We start from the raw sequence: 17,174 nt of genomic DNA, 5'->3' as shown, positions 1-17,174 counted from the left end.
CCCTAGGATCACCAGAAAGTTCTGTGTAAATGTGGGAACAATGGTTAATCAGTAGTATGTTTTAAATGATCACTTGTCAACTTTTATTTGCCAATAAGGATTTAAATGGTATAAAAAGGTAACTTGTTTCTAAATAAAATAATTTTATTACATCTATATAATGGGTTTATGAAAGACAATTTCCTATCACATTGATGATTCATAGATTCCATTTTAGCCTAATCTATTGTAGCAAAAAGTGTTCAGAAACAGTGCACAGCTGCCCTCTTGTGTCACTTTCATATAATTAAATCTATTAGTGTTTAACTACCAATGATTCAACTAGTTGTGCATTTTTAAAGGTCACCACATGCCACTACTCTTCTTCTGAAATTACTATCGGACATGGTCATTTACAAAGCACAGTATTTAAAAACATGCCAGATCTATCAGTTTACTTAGAACACATTTGTATAAATATCTAAATATTTTTAAAGTAATATAATTTATTCTGTCCAGGTCCTTTCTTAGCCTACGTATCCAGAAGTATTTTTTTAAGTTTATATAGTTAATTTGAAACAGAGAGGAGAGTGAGTGGGGGAGTGACAGAGAGGGAGGGGGAGAGAGAATCCCACAACATGGGGCTTGAACTCACAAACTGTGAGATCATGATCCGAGCCAAAATCGAGAGTCAGACGCTTCACAGACTGAGCCACCCAGGTGCCCCATACCCAGAAGGCTTAACATGCTTTTGCATCATCCCCTTATACTCAATTAGTGTTCAGTTAATATTTAATCTGTTCTGACTGTGTGGATTTGCACTAATACTTCACTACCAGCTGCTCAATGGCCCCATAGTGAGTTCTCTTTTATAACAATTGATAAGGGCGTCGCTCACAGAAGGCCATTTGAGGTCTCTGTTGCCATTTTTTCAGCACCTACCATGAGAACATGCTTAAAAGGGGAAGCTTATCTCCAATAAACAAAGAAACTCAGGAAGGCTTAGGAAATGCCTTCCAACAAGCCAAAGCTGGGCCCATTCCACAGACTATAACTCTGCCCACCAAGGTGGCTACTCTTTTCTTTGGTATCCCTCCACCACAATAAGCCACCTCCCCAAGTTCATGGTCAGCCAATCGTTCAGCATCCTGGAAACAATCTGATGAAGGTGAGAGGAAGGCTTAGACAATGAAACCATGTTTATCATCAGTGTAGACACAAACGGATGCTCCGTGTACTTATTACATTGTTGTGTTTTCCTATTATGTACTATATGACTCTAGGTCTGTATAACATTTTCCTGTCTCAGAAAAGGGTGGGTTAAAAAAAAATGAGAGCAACACATATCCTCTGGGAGAAATTAGGGACTGTACTTCTGCACTAGTAAACACTGATTTGGTGACTAACACAAGAATCAGGTAGAGAGCGAATCTGGTAATGAATGATGCAAGGGTACCATCAAGTTATGCAATTTCAGTCCCCCACCTCCCGGCAGATGGAGCTTCTAGAAGAACTTACAACAACGAGATAGGGATAAAATCTGTGGGGAAGAAAATATAAGCTGCAGCGCAACATCCTGCGGCCATAACCAGGGATGCATACCCGTGACCGGAGGGCCTCGGGAGACTGTGAAGGTGGGGAGAGGCTGAGGGATGTAGGGCAACAAGATTGCACCTCCATGTTGCTTTAATATATGAATCGGACTCCTCCAGGACAGAGGATGGTGGGCTCCAGAGTGGGTATAAGAGGAAACTACTCCACTACATTGACGTCCACTCGATAGAGGGGAGATGTCTGCAGGCAGACTGTCTGAAAAACCATCTCCCTGTAGAGAGTAATTAAACAGCAGTGATTCAAGGTGTGGAGCAGTAGATTGCTTGTCTCAAGATCACTGCCAAGGGTTGGAGTCAGAGGAGGGACCCAGAGCACAGCCTTGCTGCAGAGCCCCAGCTTCCTGAAGCAGCGCGGCACAACAGGAAAGCCACAGGAGCAGAAATCAATGTCCTGTCCTCATTCTGCAACTAACTCGCTGTGTGTGGCCAATCACCTCACCTTCATGATTCCTGGCTTCTTCATCTTCCAGATGCCTTCTGTGGGCACACAGACAGTCCCTCCTTTATGAAACCTGTCTCAACTCAACTCCTGGGGCACCTGGGTGCCTTAGTCAGTTAAGTGTCCAATTCTTAGTATCGGCTCAGGTCATGATCTCACATTTTGTGAGTTCAAGCCCTGTGTCGAGCTCCTCACTAACGGCGTGGAGCCTGATTAAGATTCCCTCTCTCCCTCTCTCTTTCCCTGTCAAAATAAATAATTAAGTTTTAAAAAATAAGGATTAAAAAAATTCACTCAATTCCTTCCAAATAAAGATAAAAAAATAAACTCAACTCCTTCCAAGCTACACTTCATTGTGTCTAGCTGCCCACAAGTAAGTAGTTTTTCATTCATGTTGGGCTACCCTGTGTCCCCCCAAAATTCACATGTTGTAGTCCTCATTCCTAGTACCTCAGAATGTATTTGGAGATAAGAAAGACATAATTAGGTTAAAATGAGTTGATGAGGAAGGGCCTCAATCCAGTAAGGCTGGTATGCCTATAGGAAGAAGAAATTTGGATGTAGATCAGGTACAGAGAAGAGACCAGATGAATACACAGAGGGAAGATGATAAGCTAAGGAGAGAAGACTCAGAAGAAACCAATCCTGCTCACCTCTGGATCTTGGACTTCTAGGCTCCATAACTATAAGAATCAATTCCTATCATGTAAGCCATCAGACCTTGTTACGGCCACCTAGCAAAGTGAGATCATTTTACACTCTGTAATGATCCACCCCTTCTATATGAGGACCCATCTCTGCATTTTCCTTTCTGTTTATACTTCCCCTGACTTGGCAATCTTAAATACTTATGGACACAGTCTCCACTCCACCCTTCTTGCCTAGAAAATTCTCTCTCCTCCCTCTCTCTCTTTTTCTTCTCTCTGCCTCTCTCTCTCTGATCTGTGTACTGTCTGTGAGGTTTTAAAACACACAACTGTATACGTAAAAATGATGGCATTAACATCCACCAGGCATAAAGCAGTTTCTGAAAGTAAAAGGGGTGCTCACAAAAATTAAAACAAACAATGGCGTCCTGTGTCAGAAAGGGCTCGATGAAACAGGCAAACTGTTGCCAGGAATATAAATTACTAACAACTTTCCAGAGAGTAACATCAAAAGTTAAAAAAAGAAAAACAAGACATACCCAAACGCTGAATAGCCCAAGCAATGAAAGAGAAAACCAGGAAGTTAGGGGAGAAATGAACTGCAAATGGCCGATAAGGATGTGAAGAAAATAATCAATCTTGCTCACAATCCCAGAAGTGAAAAGATATAAAAGACACAATCTATAAATGATAGGCATCTAAATTGGTAAATCTTGCTGCATGACAAATAAACAATATTTATTAAAAGTCTTAAATGCAGAGGTTCCTTTTGTCCCCACCATTCTTTTTTGAGTAATATAACTGAAGAAAATAATAATAGAATAATAACATGAAAATAGGGAAACCACCTAAATGTCCAGTAAGGTTAATAATTCATCGATATGATAGAATGGTGTCAAAAACCTATTTAAGGATAAAAAAATTGCATTATACAATATTAAATGGGGGAAAAGACATAAAGTTATCTGTAAGACAATTACTGTCAAAAAGAGATGCATATGTACAAACAAGTATTCTGCAAAAGTACATGTGAACACCAATCACTTGGAATGGTGAGTTTGTAAGTCACTTTTTCTTCTCTGTACTCTTCCGAATAGTTTCCAGTTGAGATGGATCGCTTTTTTAAGTACAGAATGAACACATTCTTTTAGAAGCAGGAGACATAAAAATGGGGTAGAAAAGGAAAAGAAAAGAAAGGGGAAAACAGGAACACACACAACTGGGAAAGGGGTGCTTTGTCACAGTGAACCCCAAGTTCATCTTACTGGTACAAGTCTTAACTTCGGGACAGGGCCATTGCAAAATGGAGGGGGGGGGGTCATGCATTAGGTGCTAAAAAAATGTTTGTTGGGGCAGCTGGTGGCTCAGTGGGTTAAGCGTCAGACTTCAGCTCAGCTCATGATCTCACGGTTCGTGAATTCAAGCCCTACATTGGGTTCTTAGCACTTGAGTTCAAGCCTCACATCAGGATTTCAGACCCCCTGTCTCTCTCCCTCTCTCTCAGCCCCTCCCCTGCTTGTTCATGCATGCCCTCTCTCTCTCCCTCCCTCCCTCCCAAAAATAAACATTGAAAAAAACTATTGTGGGGTGACTGGATAGCTGTGTCAGTTAAGCGGTTAAGCCTCCAACTTCAGCTCAGGTCATAATCTCACATTTGTGGGTTCAAGCCCTGCATTGGGCTCTGTACTGACAGCCCAGAGCCTGGAGCCTGCTTTGGATTCTGTGTCTCCCTCTCTCTCTGCCCCTCCTCCGCTCACACTCTCAAGAATAAATATTTAAAAAAATTTTTTTTACGTTTGTTGAAATGGCATTTAAAAACCAAATGAATGGAGATTCTTAGATGGTCTAACTAACCAAAGAACAAGAGTCTTGCGTGGGGACCAGATGGCCGCTGAACGGACCTTGCTTCTCAGAAGGAGGAAAGGCTAGACATGGAACAGGAGCACAAATCAGCATTCTGAGGACCCAGCTCCCCTTTTATCTTACTTTGCAGCTGCAGAGTCTTCAAGGAAATGAGCTGCCGACTCCCCAGCCTGTGATATGAGTCAGCACACCATCACCACCTCCACCACTCCCAGCGTCCTTGCGATGGTCGGGGTGATCAAAGTCGGCCACCGCCTGGGATCACGCTCCTCAGGGCTCACAGCTGGGCCGCAGAGCCTTTCCTGGGACAATAAAGGGTCAAGAGGGACAAGTGACGATAGGTGCTCGTGCTCCCCATTTTAAATAGATGGAGAGAACTTCAAGAAAAGCAGTGTGACGTGAGGGACTCAGGGACAGAGGGCAGCGGAGCTGTGTTTCTATCTGCCCTTCAAACTATGTGCCATTCGGTTTTTACAGTCACCAATTTTCTCAGGCCCTGCTCTTCAGGTCTTCAAAAGGAGACCACCATCGCATGTCTTTTTGAAGAGGGGGGGGGGGGTGTCAGACTGCCGGAGTCCAGCTCCAGCAGGTCCAGGGGTCCCTGAGGGATGGACATTGAGAGGGATGAGAAGCCATGAGAATCTTTCTGGTCACCAGGCAGGTATCTCTGCTCTGACTGACTTTCAACTTTATTTTATAATTAAGTGTTTGGGGGATGGCACAGAAGTGACATTTGCCTTAGACAATGATTTCTGATGACAAATTTCTTTGATATGTAAGAAATTCCCAGAACATAGCTTTGTAGAGGGCTCATGCAGAACCTTTATCAATAGTGATTGAGGTAGGTGATTTAGAGGCTTATTCTATGGGGAAGGAAGATATCTTTGGCATACAAATACAAGACAATGTTTTTGGCATAGCAAAGGCAAAGTTAGTTCTTTGTGAGCAAGGGTCAATAGCCTGTTTGCTTAAGGGAAAGTATTAAGAAAAACAGGTTTTTCAGGAAACGCAAATGTTTGCTCTCATAATCACAAAAGAAGAGGTTCCTACAATAGGTTCCTTCACAAGGTTCAATCAGCCTATCAAGGCCAGAATAAGTCACTCCTGATAAATCCACAAGGTGCCTTGGGGGTCGGTGCTCAAGCAGAAACATTTGAGTGGGGGTGGGTATGGGTCGTCATCTGACGAACCTATTCGCTCCCTTCAGATGAACACAACTTTCTCAGATTTAAGAAAAAAAAAGGTCCATAAAAAAGCCGGGGCATCACACAACCCCAAATTCCAAGAACGTATCCCAGCTCTTTCGTATTCACATGAGGTCCATTTTCAGCATTTTCCAGATGCGTTCTGAATCTCGCTTTGCACAATAAAGGGAAAGCCACACAACTGAGTGTAGCATTATTTTGTGGACGTCACATGCAAAGGCAAGAAAGGATAAACAGCGGCATTCTACTTCCTGTCACTGAAATAATTTCAAAAGATCCAACTCCTCTGGAAGCTGAGGCTTTGAGTTTTTCATCCAAGTGAGACCTTGGTGGGGGAGGGGAAGGGGGGGGGCTTCAGGTGTGTTCATGCCTCAACTCTTTCCCTCCTTCCTGTCTGCCAGCGATGCTACTAACTGTTCCCCAGGTTTTCACTCACGTGACACGATCATCTTTGTCCCTTGGACTTTGTTCTGCTGAGAACTCCATCCACCCCAATCCATCATAATCTAGATCTTTGATCTGTGCATAAATATAATTAAACTGAATCTCTCAAATCCTTAAGGCTATAGATTATGAAACTACCATCGTAGGGCCTCAGTCATGATCAAGTAATTTATATCAAGACCAGAGGCCCCATTCCAAGTTCTGAAAATATTGCAATGTCTTTCACATATGAAACTTTTCAATGACACTAAGAGGCCAGCACAACATGATTACCGTTCTCATACCGTAAACATTTCTTTTTATTTGCCTGCTTTGAAAATAAAGTGATCGTGAAAGCCATTGTCTCCCCCACAGTCCAAGACATAAATCACAGAACGTGGAAACATCGCCCTGTGCCTGCCCCTTGTTCTCCCAGTGGGAGGCTGGCCGCAGACCCACAGGAGCCACATTGCCTGGACCAGTGGCGCTGGTGCTCAGACACAGCTCAGAGGAGACTTCACAGGTGAGTCACACAAAACCAGTTAATCCCATTGGGTTTTCAGGCACCTCTTCTCCCACCCCCACTGAAATGAATGTAAACCAGCGAGCTTATGGCTCATAAACAAAAGAAATCATGTGTCATTACAATACAAATATAACACTGTAGTTGGCTCATCAGAATTCCCCTTTTTAGAAAAAAAACTTTTAAAGGCAATAGAGCAGAAAGATACAGAGGTCCAGAAATCACTTGGTGGCCCTGTCTTGAAAGTCAAAACATTTCTTAGGGCGCCAGTCGGTTGAACATCCAACTCTTGATTTCTGAGCAGGTCATGATCTCACAGTTCATGAGATCAAGCCCCGCGTCTGGCTCTGTGCTAACAGCGCAGTCCACCTGGGATTTTGTTTCTCTCCCTCTCTCTCTGCCCCTCCCCCACTCATTCTCTTGCTCTCTCTCAAAATAAATAAATGAATTTAAAAAGAAAAATCTCAAACATTTTTTTTCTAAAAGAAAGATGTACACGAAACCAGGAGATGCCTGTGTATATCAAGGAGTGTTTCCACAATTAGCTTTTTATTAGGGAACCAAATACATCCAAAATATTATCAATTGTTAATTTAAATGGGGCAAAGGTACTCAAGATAAAGTGTGTACGCTGTCAGACTTTTAAAGGAGGCAAATGTTCAGTATTCTTGCTAGAATTCCATATGCACAGCTATGATCTACCTCAGAGCAAGGACTTATTATAAATAATTACCAACAACTTTCTTGCCTTGCGAATAATTTTTCCCTGTGTTGCCTGGTTAATGTAGCAAATCTAACTCCTATCGCATATTAGATGGAAATGACAACTCCCAAATCTGTGAAATCTAAAATGGGAGAGAATAAACAGCATTTTAATCAATGGTTCTGCTGCAGACTGTATGAAAATAAACTCCAGTAACCATATGCTTTGCAAAAACATTCAGAGAGGAAGTAAAGACACAAGAAAGCCTATGTAATAACCAGTTGTCCAAAGAGCAAGTGAGGTACTCCACATCTCTACAACTTTGTGTGTATAATTAACTCTTTGCAACCTGTTGAATTTGTTTTTATTTGTAAAAAAAAAAAAAAATCTTCAATTGTTTTAAGTTTATATATTTTGAGACAGAGACAGCATGAGTGGGGGAGGGGCAGGGAGAGAGGGAGAGAGAGAATCCCAAGCAGGCTCTGCACTGTCAGCACAGAGCCTGATGTGGGACTTGAACCCCCAAACCATGAGATCATGATCTGAGCCAAAACCAAGAGCTGGCCGCTTAACCAACTCTTTTTATGAGCCACCCAGGTGCCGGTAAAAAAACCTTAATCAGAATAATAGAAGGTCAGTGCGTACACATATATTCTTTTTTGTCCACAAAGAATTTCACTCTATTAAAATGACAAAAACTTGTCATTGCTAATTAAATTAAAATTTGGCCAAAGACTAGCGTTTCTATTGCATGTTGCCCACAATAAAATACCCCCACATGTCTAATGCCTGGATGGACAGAGACCTTCGCCAGCATAGCTGCTAGCACGCAGTTCCCACAGTTTCCTGCTGCTCAGGAAAGCCCCCCACCCACTCCCTGCGGCTCTACAGCTCACCTCCCTGCCCAGTTGCAAGAACTTGGGGCACACTAGGCTTCCCTTTCACATCATCTCTTACAGTGCCAGTGGGCAAGTATCTAAGTATACACAAGTATACTAAGTACCCAAGTACACAGTCTCACAGTGGCAGCAGGACCGAGCCTCGAGAGTGTGACGCAGAGTGTGGCCACCCCCTCTGCAGCAAAGGTTGGGGCTCCTGAATGGTGGGCACCACCTATTAACAAGAATCCAGTCTCTTCCCATCTCTTTATGGCTCTCCCAATGCCATATGCCACTACTGACCAACTACTTTACTGTCCTCGGTCTACGCTAAATATACTTCCCCCATTTCGTGGCTTCACTTACTCATGACTCCTGCTTACTCAAAGCTTAGGCTTACTCCTGGCTTCCTTCTTTGCGTCTTTTAACTTTTCACAATACAACCAGTTAACCAACTTGCTCTACATCATGAATTCAGGCTCGTCAGAGAGATTTGGACAGGATCAGTCACCACCATCCCTGTTAGACCAAGTTCTTATGCAGTCTCCATCCAAGGCTCCCAGGCAGCCTATCAATGGGTCACCTAGACCCAATCAGCTGTGACCAGAGTGATGAGAGCACACAAGATAACAAAAACTAATTTGGGCCACCATGGTCTTGGATAGCAACCCTCTGGGAAAAGGCAGTAAGTGTGTCCATCCTGGGTTAAGACCCAGAAACTAATTCATTTAAAGAACACTCTAATAACTAAATTTGGGATGCAGGAAAATTCCTTATTCTCTCAAGTTCATTTCTCTGTTTCAGTCTACTATTCTCTTTCATGTTTGCTACTTGTAGAAAAGTGTTAAAGATCAAATGTCATGGTATAAATACAAAATCAGTAACTGGGTCCTTTGTTCTCATATTGACTTTGTACCCTTTAGCTCTCTTTTCTTGTTCTGTTTTTCATAATTGTGCTGCTCACAAATACACATATAATAGACAAAGCCCTGAGAATTTTGCTTAGAACTGCAGAAAGTAGTTCACACTTGGCCCGTATCCAGTTTTCTGCCACCACAAAACTCTTACTCAATCCCCCCTGTGTAGGAGAAACAGATTACATAAAGAAAGGACCAAACTTTCCTTTTCTCTACTTTTTAATTTATTATGTCTGAGTATTTTTGTAAAAAATTATTTTGGTCACCTTCTCGTGGCCATGTATATCTCAATTACTTATAAAACTGATGTCACAATTGTTAAGTTTATAAAATTATAAGCATGACATATTCTAAAGCCAAATTAGTTTAGTTCAGGAAAAAAAATCCTGCTAAGTTATTCATTCCTCTGTGGCTTGGGTTATAAGCAGTAGATTGATTATCACGGAGGGGGAGAAAAATCTTAGTAGGGGAGAAAAAGTACATTCTTTAAGTGAATCAATAAATAACCTGTTCTGTAATTTGAAATATCATCAGCATATTGGATGATGAATGTCATACAAATATTCATGTTATACTTTTGGAATATGAAAAACAGAAGAATTCAAGATCCGGAAGACATGTTTATTCTGTGAGCCAGGGTTCTAGATGTGTTATCTGTACTCTTTATCAAATTATAATCTGGAGGGTTTATGCAGTTGACAACTAGGAGGGTTTATGAATGAGGAACTTATACAGAATAATATAGTAAAGCTAAGATTCTAGTCTCAATAGATTCCTAGGAGGGTAAAAACAGGGACTAACTCACTTTTTCCACCTAGGGGAAATTTCGGGGGAAAGAAAGCAATTATGTCCTATGATAAATGAGCCATTCTTAGCTGAAAAATCAGAGCATCTCTCCCTGTTTCATGTACTCGATTTGTGCATTTTCTATTCTTTGCTCCGAGCTGTTCCTTTCATCTTGCTAATGCAAGAAAATTAAAATTCTACTATTGAGAACATATGAGGAATTTAATCTTGAAAGAAGTGAACTACAATGCTGTACTATTATAGTGCTTTGATATAAACTCAGATACTGAGCTTGCAAAAGCATAAGACTGTTATCATTTAAAACTGCGTTATCTGAGGGAGGAAGACACAGTATGAATGGTTGTCTAGTGGCAGCACTCTGAAGTCAGCAGACTCCTACGATGTCACTGAATGGAAGCTGGTGCGGTGAACTTTGTTCCCCGGGTAGTATCAATGACCCAAGCACCAAGAGACCAAGGTGAGAACCAAGAAAGAGAACCGTTTTGTTATATCCTGCATTTATTTCAGCAAACCGAACGTGTAGAGATAGGAAATTAAAGCGTTATAATGTTTTACAAATACAGAAAGAAGACACAGAATAATAATACCCTGAAGAGAGTGCATCCGAACACAGTTGTATCACAGAACACTTGCAGTGACCACATTGAAGCCATGGCCGACACATCCATCTGGCATTCTCGTTCCGACATCGTTCAAGTAGATTTAATAGATAAATCAGCGATTTGCTTTTAAACAAATAAGAATACTAATGATTCTAGTAGCCTTGAAGGGTTTGTGAGTGACTGTACTATACATACATGATGCTAGGATTAATGTGTCATTTCAGTGCCATTGTACATTATGCAGGGGGGAGGTCATGTCTTATTACACGATTACTGTGACATCCACTAAAATGTGAACTAGTTTGCATAGGTTAGTCCTTTGGGCAGCACGATGTTGCTCTAGTCCACCAAGGCTTAAAGATTCACAGTGTAGAGGAAAAAAACATGAATTAAAGCATTTCTACTAAAATATATTTTAATAGCTGGTGTTAATTTGCATAACAAAAGCCAAATTATATTAATGACATTGTATCATTCTATAAGCCCCTTCATTTCAGAAACATTGCTTCCATCAAAACTGTCTGCTGTCAAAGCCAGTACAACCTTGCAAACTAATCATCGACCACAATTCCACGTTTTTGAAGCAAACGGAAGCCAAACTGCACATTGGTTTGATTTTATATTCTTACAACAGGTCAAAGGCCGACACGTCCACACCATGCCCGCAACAGGTCTGGCGCTGCTTCTAATCAGCCATTCATTGTACAGACACTGAAGAAATGGGACTGCGATGTGGTTTTCTCTTTACTTTCAAAGCAAATCATTCTTAACAGCGACTGGATTACAAAGAAGGGTGTACTCTGCAAACCGGATACCAGGTAGCGAACACAAAAAGCATATGGAATTCCGTGAGTATACTGAAGTAAGAGGGACAGCTGGGGAGAAATCTGCCCTGGGGACTCCCTCCAGGCTTATGGGCTCCAGGAGCCCAAGCATCATGAAACGATGGCCACATGCGCATCATACGATGTGCTGATTTTTTTTTTTTTATTAACAGTTGACAGTCAGTTGCCTGGAAAGGATCCTAAGGGGCGGAGACTACTTCAGAAAGAGACTTTCATTTTAGCATTCTTAACTGAGTTTACATCGCTTCTCATTTAACTGAAGCTTTCTCGCCTCCGAGTCACGTCAACCAGAACACGCACGCTCTTGCCACTTTTAGATGATCAGAAGCAAATAGCTAAGGTATAATGACATTTATGAAGTGAATCTCATCATGTGCAATGAATTCAGCCTCATAACATAATTCTTCTATCTTACAATAGGTATTTTAAGTCTCAGGCCTGAAGTTAATGTTTATGCATCCTGACTATGTATATAAATCCACAAAGAACTTTTCAGAAATAGATGGGAAAAGTCAGTAGTTTCTAAAGTTCTAAACCTTTAAAGGTAAAATACAATTGGCTATCACCTTCCATATCTGTCACGAGCATCTCGCTTCCCCACCACAAAAATACCAGTCGTGTATAATAAAATATTACTATAGAATAGACAGAAGTTTGTTTGCTTGCTTGGTTTTCTTCCCAAGCCCATACTGGATAAACAAGGGTAATCAAAAAGGCACCTTTTTAAAATACATCTATATTATACTTTTGGTATAAACTACATCCACTTTATACAGGGGATGTGTTACTAAAGGATCACACACATTTTCTTTATCTTTTCATTAAAAACATTTCACTGGACATGGACACACCTGAAAAAGAGATGCATGCACCTCTTGAACTTCACTGTTTGAGAAAAGTCTATTTCTCACCCTTCCGGAGCATCATCAAGCCGGATGGGGAGAGGAGAAGGTAAGAAAGACTGCGGTAAGCCTCCTAACACCGCATCTCCATCATCTTCAAGCAAGGAACCAAATGGCCAGAGAGGGGCCGATCCAACCCCGTCCACATTCACAGAAGGTGCCCAGAGAAATTGTGCTTGCAAATTGCTGTGCGGTCTCTGGAGGTGGGGGACGCCCAAGGACAGGCAGGGACTGGGCGGGGATCTGACAACCAGAAACATGTTTCAAACTGGGCTACGCTGCCGATGTGTAAACAAGGACAAGAAGGCGTGAAGCATTCGTTTTGCCACAGGTGAGAAAGAGAAAGCCTCCCCAGAGAACGAGAATTAGTAAAAACGCTCGCTACAAAAACTTACAACCGAGGTCCTCTATCCCACTGGCTCTGCTTTACTCAAGGGAGATACAATTCGGAGAGTTGTGTTTGGGGAACCTTATACACACGTATCAAACTGCTCCTTTGTGCTTTTATCAGGCTTGAGAACGCATCAGATTCAGAAAATCAAGTGCGTGCTCCCTGTGCTTGGGCATTTCACAGTCTCCTGTAACTTGATTTTTAAAAGACGGATTTTTTTTTTAAACCCTTCTCTCGCCGCCAGCCAAACTGGAGGGGGGAGGAGCGTGCAAAGTGGAAGCCTTGTCCGAAAATGCAGTTTTGAAAAATGATCCTGTAAAAGTAGCACTTTGGTATTATACATATATGTTCCCTATATTTCTGCTGAGATGCTCAATATCCTGACAAGCGTTAGCAACAGTGACAACATCAAGTTACAGTGTCGAGAGCACGTGAGGTCTCGTTCTCCCTCAGTCTTTATTGTAGAGCAACTGGTCTCTAGTTAAATTCTGAGAAGCCCTTGACTCCCAGAGGCTGGAAACAAATATCCCACTATGCAAACGTTACGGGAAGCTTCTGATTTTAGGAGAATTATTCCCCTGATAATTATTAACTCCCACATTCTGTGAATCTGATTTTGAAATTAGTGGATGAGAAAGACCCCGGAACATCAGAGCTGCTGCTTTTCGGTACTTTCCCCAATTATAAGCATCACTTCAAGCCTGCTGCCATTGAGCTCCCGTGTAAATGTGCTATTTCTCAAAATTTGTACCCGTCCCAATTTAGTCAGCAGACCTAATCAACAACTACTGTTTCTCACAATCACAAAAAGTGGTCTGTCTGGGTGAAACATCAGGAAATCGAGCAGGTTTCTTGCCCTCCTCGGTTTTGATGCACAGAAATGTTTGCAAGAATGTTGCAATTTCAGCTTGGCTATGGGTTTGTGTACAAACAACAAAACAGGAATGGGGTCCATTTAATCATGACTGGCCACTTCAATGATACAAAAATCAGTCCAGTTGGATCTATAGGAATCTGTAAAATCCCCTCAAAAAGACTCTCTAGGTTTTTACCCACAATTTCTCTTTTCTTTTACTGTGAATGTCTTCTAGACGCAGCTTGAGCGTAACAAAGCTTTAGTTGCCCTTTTAGCTGGATCGAATGGAACTATAGATGTTCAAAAGTATGCATTAAACTTTCAAAAGTATAAATGAATTAGCATTTGTTTTTGGACTCCTAAATACTTCAAAAAAAAAAGGTATTTCACAGGATGTTTCGTTAATTTCTTTGCATATATTATAGAAGGGAGATCTTCCCAAGACCCATACATTTTGTCACATTTTTTAAACTTGGCTTTTTCAGCTACATCACAACTACAGAGACAGGCCCTCCAAAAACGCTACCCTGCTGCACGCCTGAACCCATCAGAAAAACACAGAGTCGCTGATGGGCGTTCATGTCTCCAGTGATCTCGACTGGACCGACCACAGGCGAACCTTCGTGAGCCACCAGCAAGGGCCGTGACGTGGCTGTGAATTCAGGAAGAGACTGCAAGGTCTCTCATTTGAAACTCAAGACAGGACAACAGTTACTTTTTTTTAGTGAATAACCTTGTTGGGTCTATACCTAAAATCTCTGCTGGCATTTTCAGCTCCCCCGCTTTGGAAAGAAAAACCAGAAGAAAATAGAAAGGAAGTCTTTTCATTAAGCACTTTCGATGGTTAGATTTCCATTCCCAGGTCGGAATACCAGTTTCCAAAATAGGAGACCAGATGGTATCTGTGTGGAGGGGGGGACTTTTTGCTCACTCGTCGTCTCTAGTGACTTTGCTGTCACCTGCTCCTATTCCGTTTTCTTTACTTTTCAATCAACAGTGGCATTAAGTTAATGAAAGTTGCTCAGTAAACACCTAAATCACTTATTTGCTAGAGTAGACATCTATTTCCTAAGGGTGTGAATCCTTCGAAACTAGAGTGCGGGGCAGTAGTAGGATCTCAAGCAACTTTTCAAAAGATGTTTTTCCGATGAGCTGGCGGCTAGAGGGAGGGGCCGTTAGGTTATCAGCCACAGGTTTTGCTTTCATAACAGCGCTGGGCAGTGCAGCTGCCTATGTTACAGAAGCCTGAACCTACGTGACATGCAACAGGGTAGAAGCTACTAGGGGAAATAACAGAGATGAACTTACACTTTGCCCTTTGCAGACAGAGTAGCTGTGACATCATTTGGTCCTGACATTCTGTGGAGTCAAGCGTAGACTTGGGCCCACAGAATGCAAATGGAGAGGATATCCCTTGGTACACATGAGAAATAACCAGACCCCAGTCAGCCTAGGGAACAAGGAAATGTCTTTGTTCGGTAGAAGTTTCTAGGTCCCTGAGGCCACCAGTCAGTATAATTTCCACCAAACTGCCACTGTCATTCTGCCACTGCTTACGTCTATTACATTAGGCAATTTTCACTTCAATTGGAAATTCCCTAATGGGTCAAAAGTGAACTGGTTTTTAAATTATTGGCTGTGTTACGGAATTAAGAGAATTGGCTTCTGGTAACTCCAAAGTGACAGCTAGGAAGTTTCAGAGACTCGTTACATTTAAGGGACACTCAACATCTCTATTAAAGTCTACAAAAATACATTTCCCAGAAGTGTTCGAAAGCCAATCAAAGGAAACCATTAACACAATTAGCAGCACCAGGGTCTCCAGACCTACAGACTCTGTTTACAGGAATTCCTGAAAATGCTGCTGTTTTCAGCCCAGAAGTCATTCCCTCCTCCTGGCACCTGCGTGTCTAATTGTCAAAGTAGAGAGAGATTATCATAAAATAACTGCCAAGTTGTCTTAAAAGTATCTTCTATCCTTTAAAAAGATTAGATCTAGTATACATTAGAATAAAGCTCAAAGACAATGGGAGATAATTAATTAACAAACTCGATGTAATTCGCTGGGAGCATCCCCGTTTTCCCAGTTCTCTGCACCGTGCCGTACATCCAGCCGTCATCGATGGGCTGCACGTTGACGATGTAGTCGCCATCCCTGAAGGAGACTTCATCTTCATCCTGGGCACTGTAATCGTACATGGCTCGGTAGGTCCTCTGAGAAAGGAAAGAGCAGGTCACACGATGGCTACGAAAGTTATGGCCACAAATGCCAATCACAGCAAGCCAGCCCAAACGTGTTAAAGAAACTATTAGGAATGTTCCCAAGTGGATTTATTTCTGGAGATCTGCAAACCCAAAGCCTAATGTCTGTCCCAGCTGTGTCCATGTCTAGCAGTTTACCAGTCTAGCAAAAGGGGTAAAGTTTGGGGACCCAGAACAGGGATAGAGAAAGCCACTAGCGACAATAACCAGCCCATCAAAAAGGTAAGCTTTGAAGCAGTAAAACCAACTTCCCCCCAGCTTCAGATAACCCTGGAGACCTCAAGTCATGGAGAGTCTCCCCTATTCTACATCCTTCAGAGAAGAGCAGTGCTAGTGGCAGACAGTCACATCAGAGCCACATCACTGCCACTACTTTCCGCCCCCCAACACCAGGGAGAGGAGATGAATTCTTGCTAAACAGATACAAAGAGTTTTCATTTCCTCGTAAAAACGTATAAAACAAATAAAAGAAAAACACAAAATATACTTATTTTGTAGGTTTTTGAATCACAGTGATAGAAACTTAGTATGCAAATGTTCTGAATACTGAGGTGCGCATAACACAATGAGGAAATTTTTCACTTCCTAACTTCAAACTATATTACAAAGCTATAGTAATCAAAACACTGGTATTGACATAAACACATAGATCGATGGAACAGAACAGGGACCCCAGCAATAAACCCATGCATATATGGTCCATTAATTTATGATGAAGGGGCCAAGAATACACAATGAGAAAGGACAGCTTCTTCAATAAATGGTGCTGGGGAAAGTGGACGCCAACATGTGAAAGAGCGAAACTGGACCACTTTCTTACAGCATACACAAAACTTAACCCAAAACACGTTAAAGACTCGAATGTTAGACCTAAAAGGATAAAACTCTTAGGGAAAAAAAAAAAACATAGGCAGTAAGCTTCTTGACATTGGTCTTGGAACTGTTTATTTGGATTTGATACCAAAAGCAAAAACAACCATGTGGGACCACATCAAACTAAAAAGCTCCTGCACAGCAAAGGAAACCATCGATGAAACAAAAAAGAACCTACCAAACGGGAGAAGGTCTTTGCACATCACATGTCTGACAAGTGGTTTGTATCCAGAATATAAATTGTTTTCATTAAAGACCAAGAATTTAGTTAATATGAACACGGGAAAAATCTCAAAATGCAGTGAATTCATGGACTGAGGAAACTGGCTGAGGCACAAAGAACGTCAGAGCTGTTAAAGCTAACTTCCAACTACTTCGAAGGATCACCTGTTTCTGAGCACTAAGGCTAAACTACTGTGTCTGAAGCTTGGAGAAACATTTTCAGC

General features: G+C 41.7%; 1 protein-coding gene across 1 annotated transcript in view; it reads right to left on the bottom strand.

Moving 5' to 3' along the window:
* Positions 1-10,477: 10,477 nt before the first annotated feature.
* The window catches only part of NEBL (nebulette), a 112,792-nt gene continuing 106,095 nt past the window's right edge, over positions 10,478-17,174 (bottom strand). The window contains exon 28 of the mRNA XM_077772479.1: positions 10,478-15,807. Coding sequence (XP_077628605.1) covers positions 15,631-15,807 — 177 coding nt within the window. The 3' untranslated portion in view covers positions 10,478-15,630. The remainder of the gene's footprint in view (positions 15,808-17,174) is intronic.

The sequence above is a fragment of the Crocuta crocuta genome, unplaced genomic scaffold (genome assembly GCF_008692635.1).
Source record: "Crocuta crocuta isolate KB4526 unplaced genomic scaffold, BGI_CrCroc_1.0 scaffold96, whole genome shotgun sequence".
Classification (NCBI taxonomy): domain Eukaryota; kingdom Metazoa; phylum Chordata; class Mammalia; order Carnivora; family Hyaenidae; genus Crocuta; species Crocuta crocuta.
The sequence above is the reverse complement of the archived record's forward strand: the minus strand, read 5'-3'. Positions and strand labels throughout refer to the sequence as shown.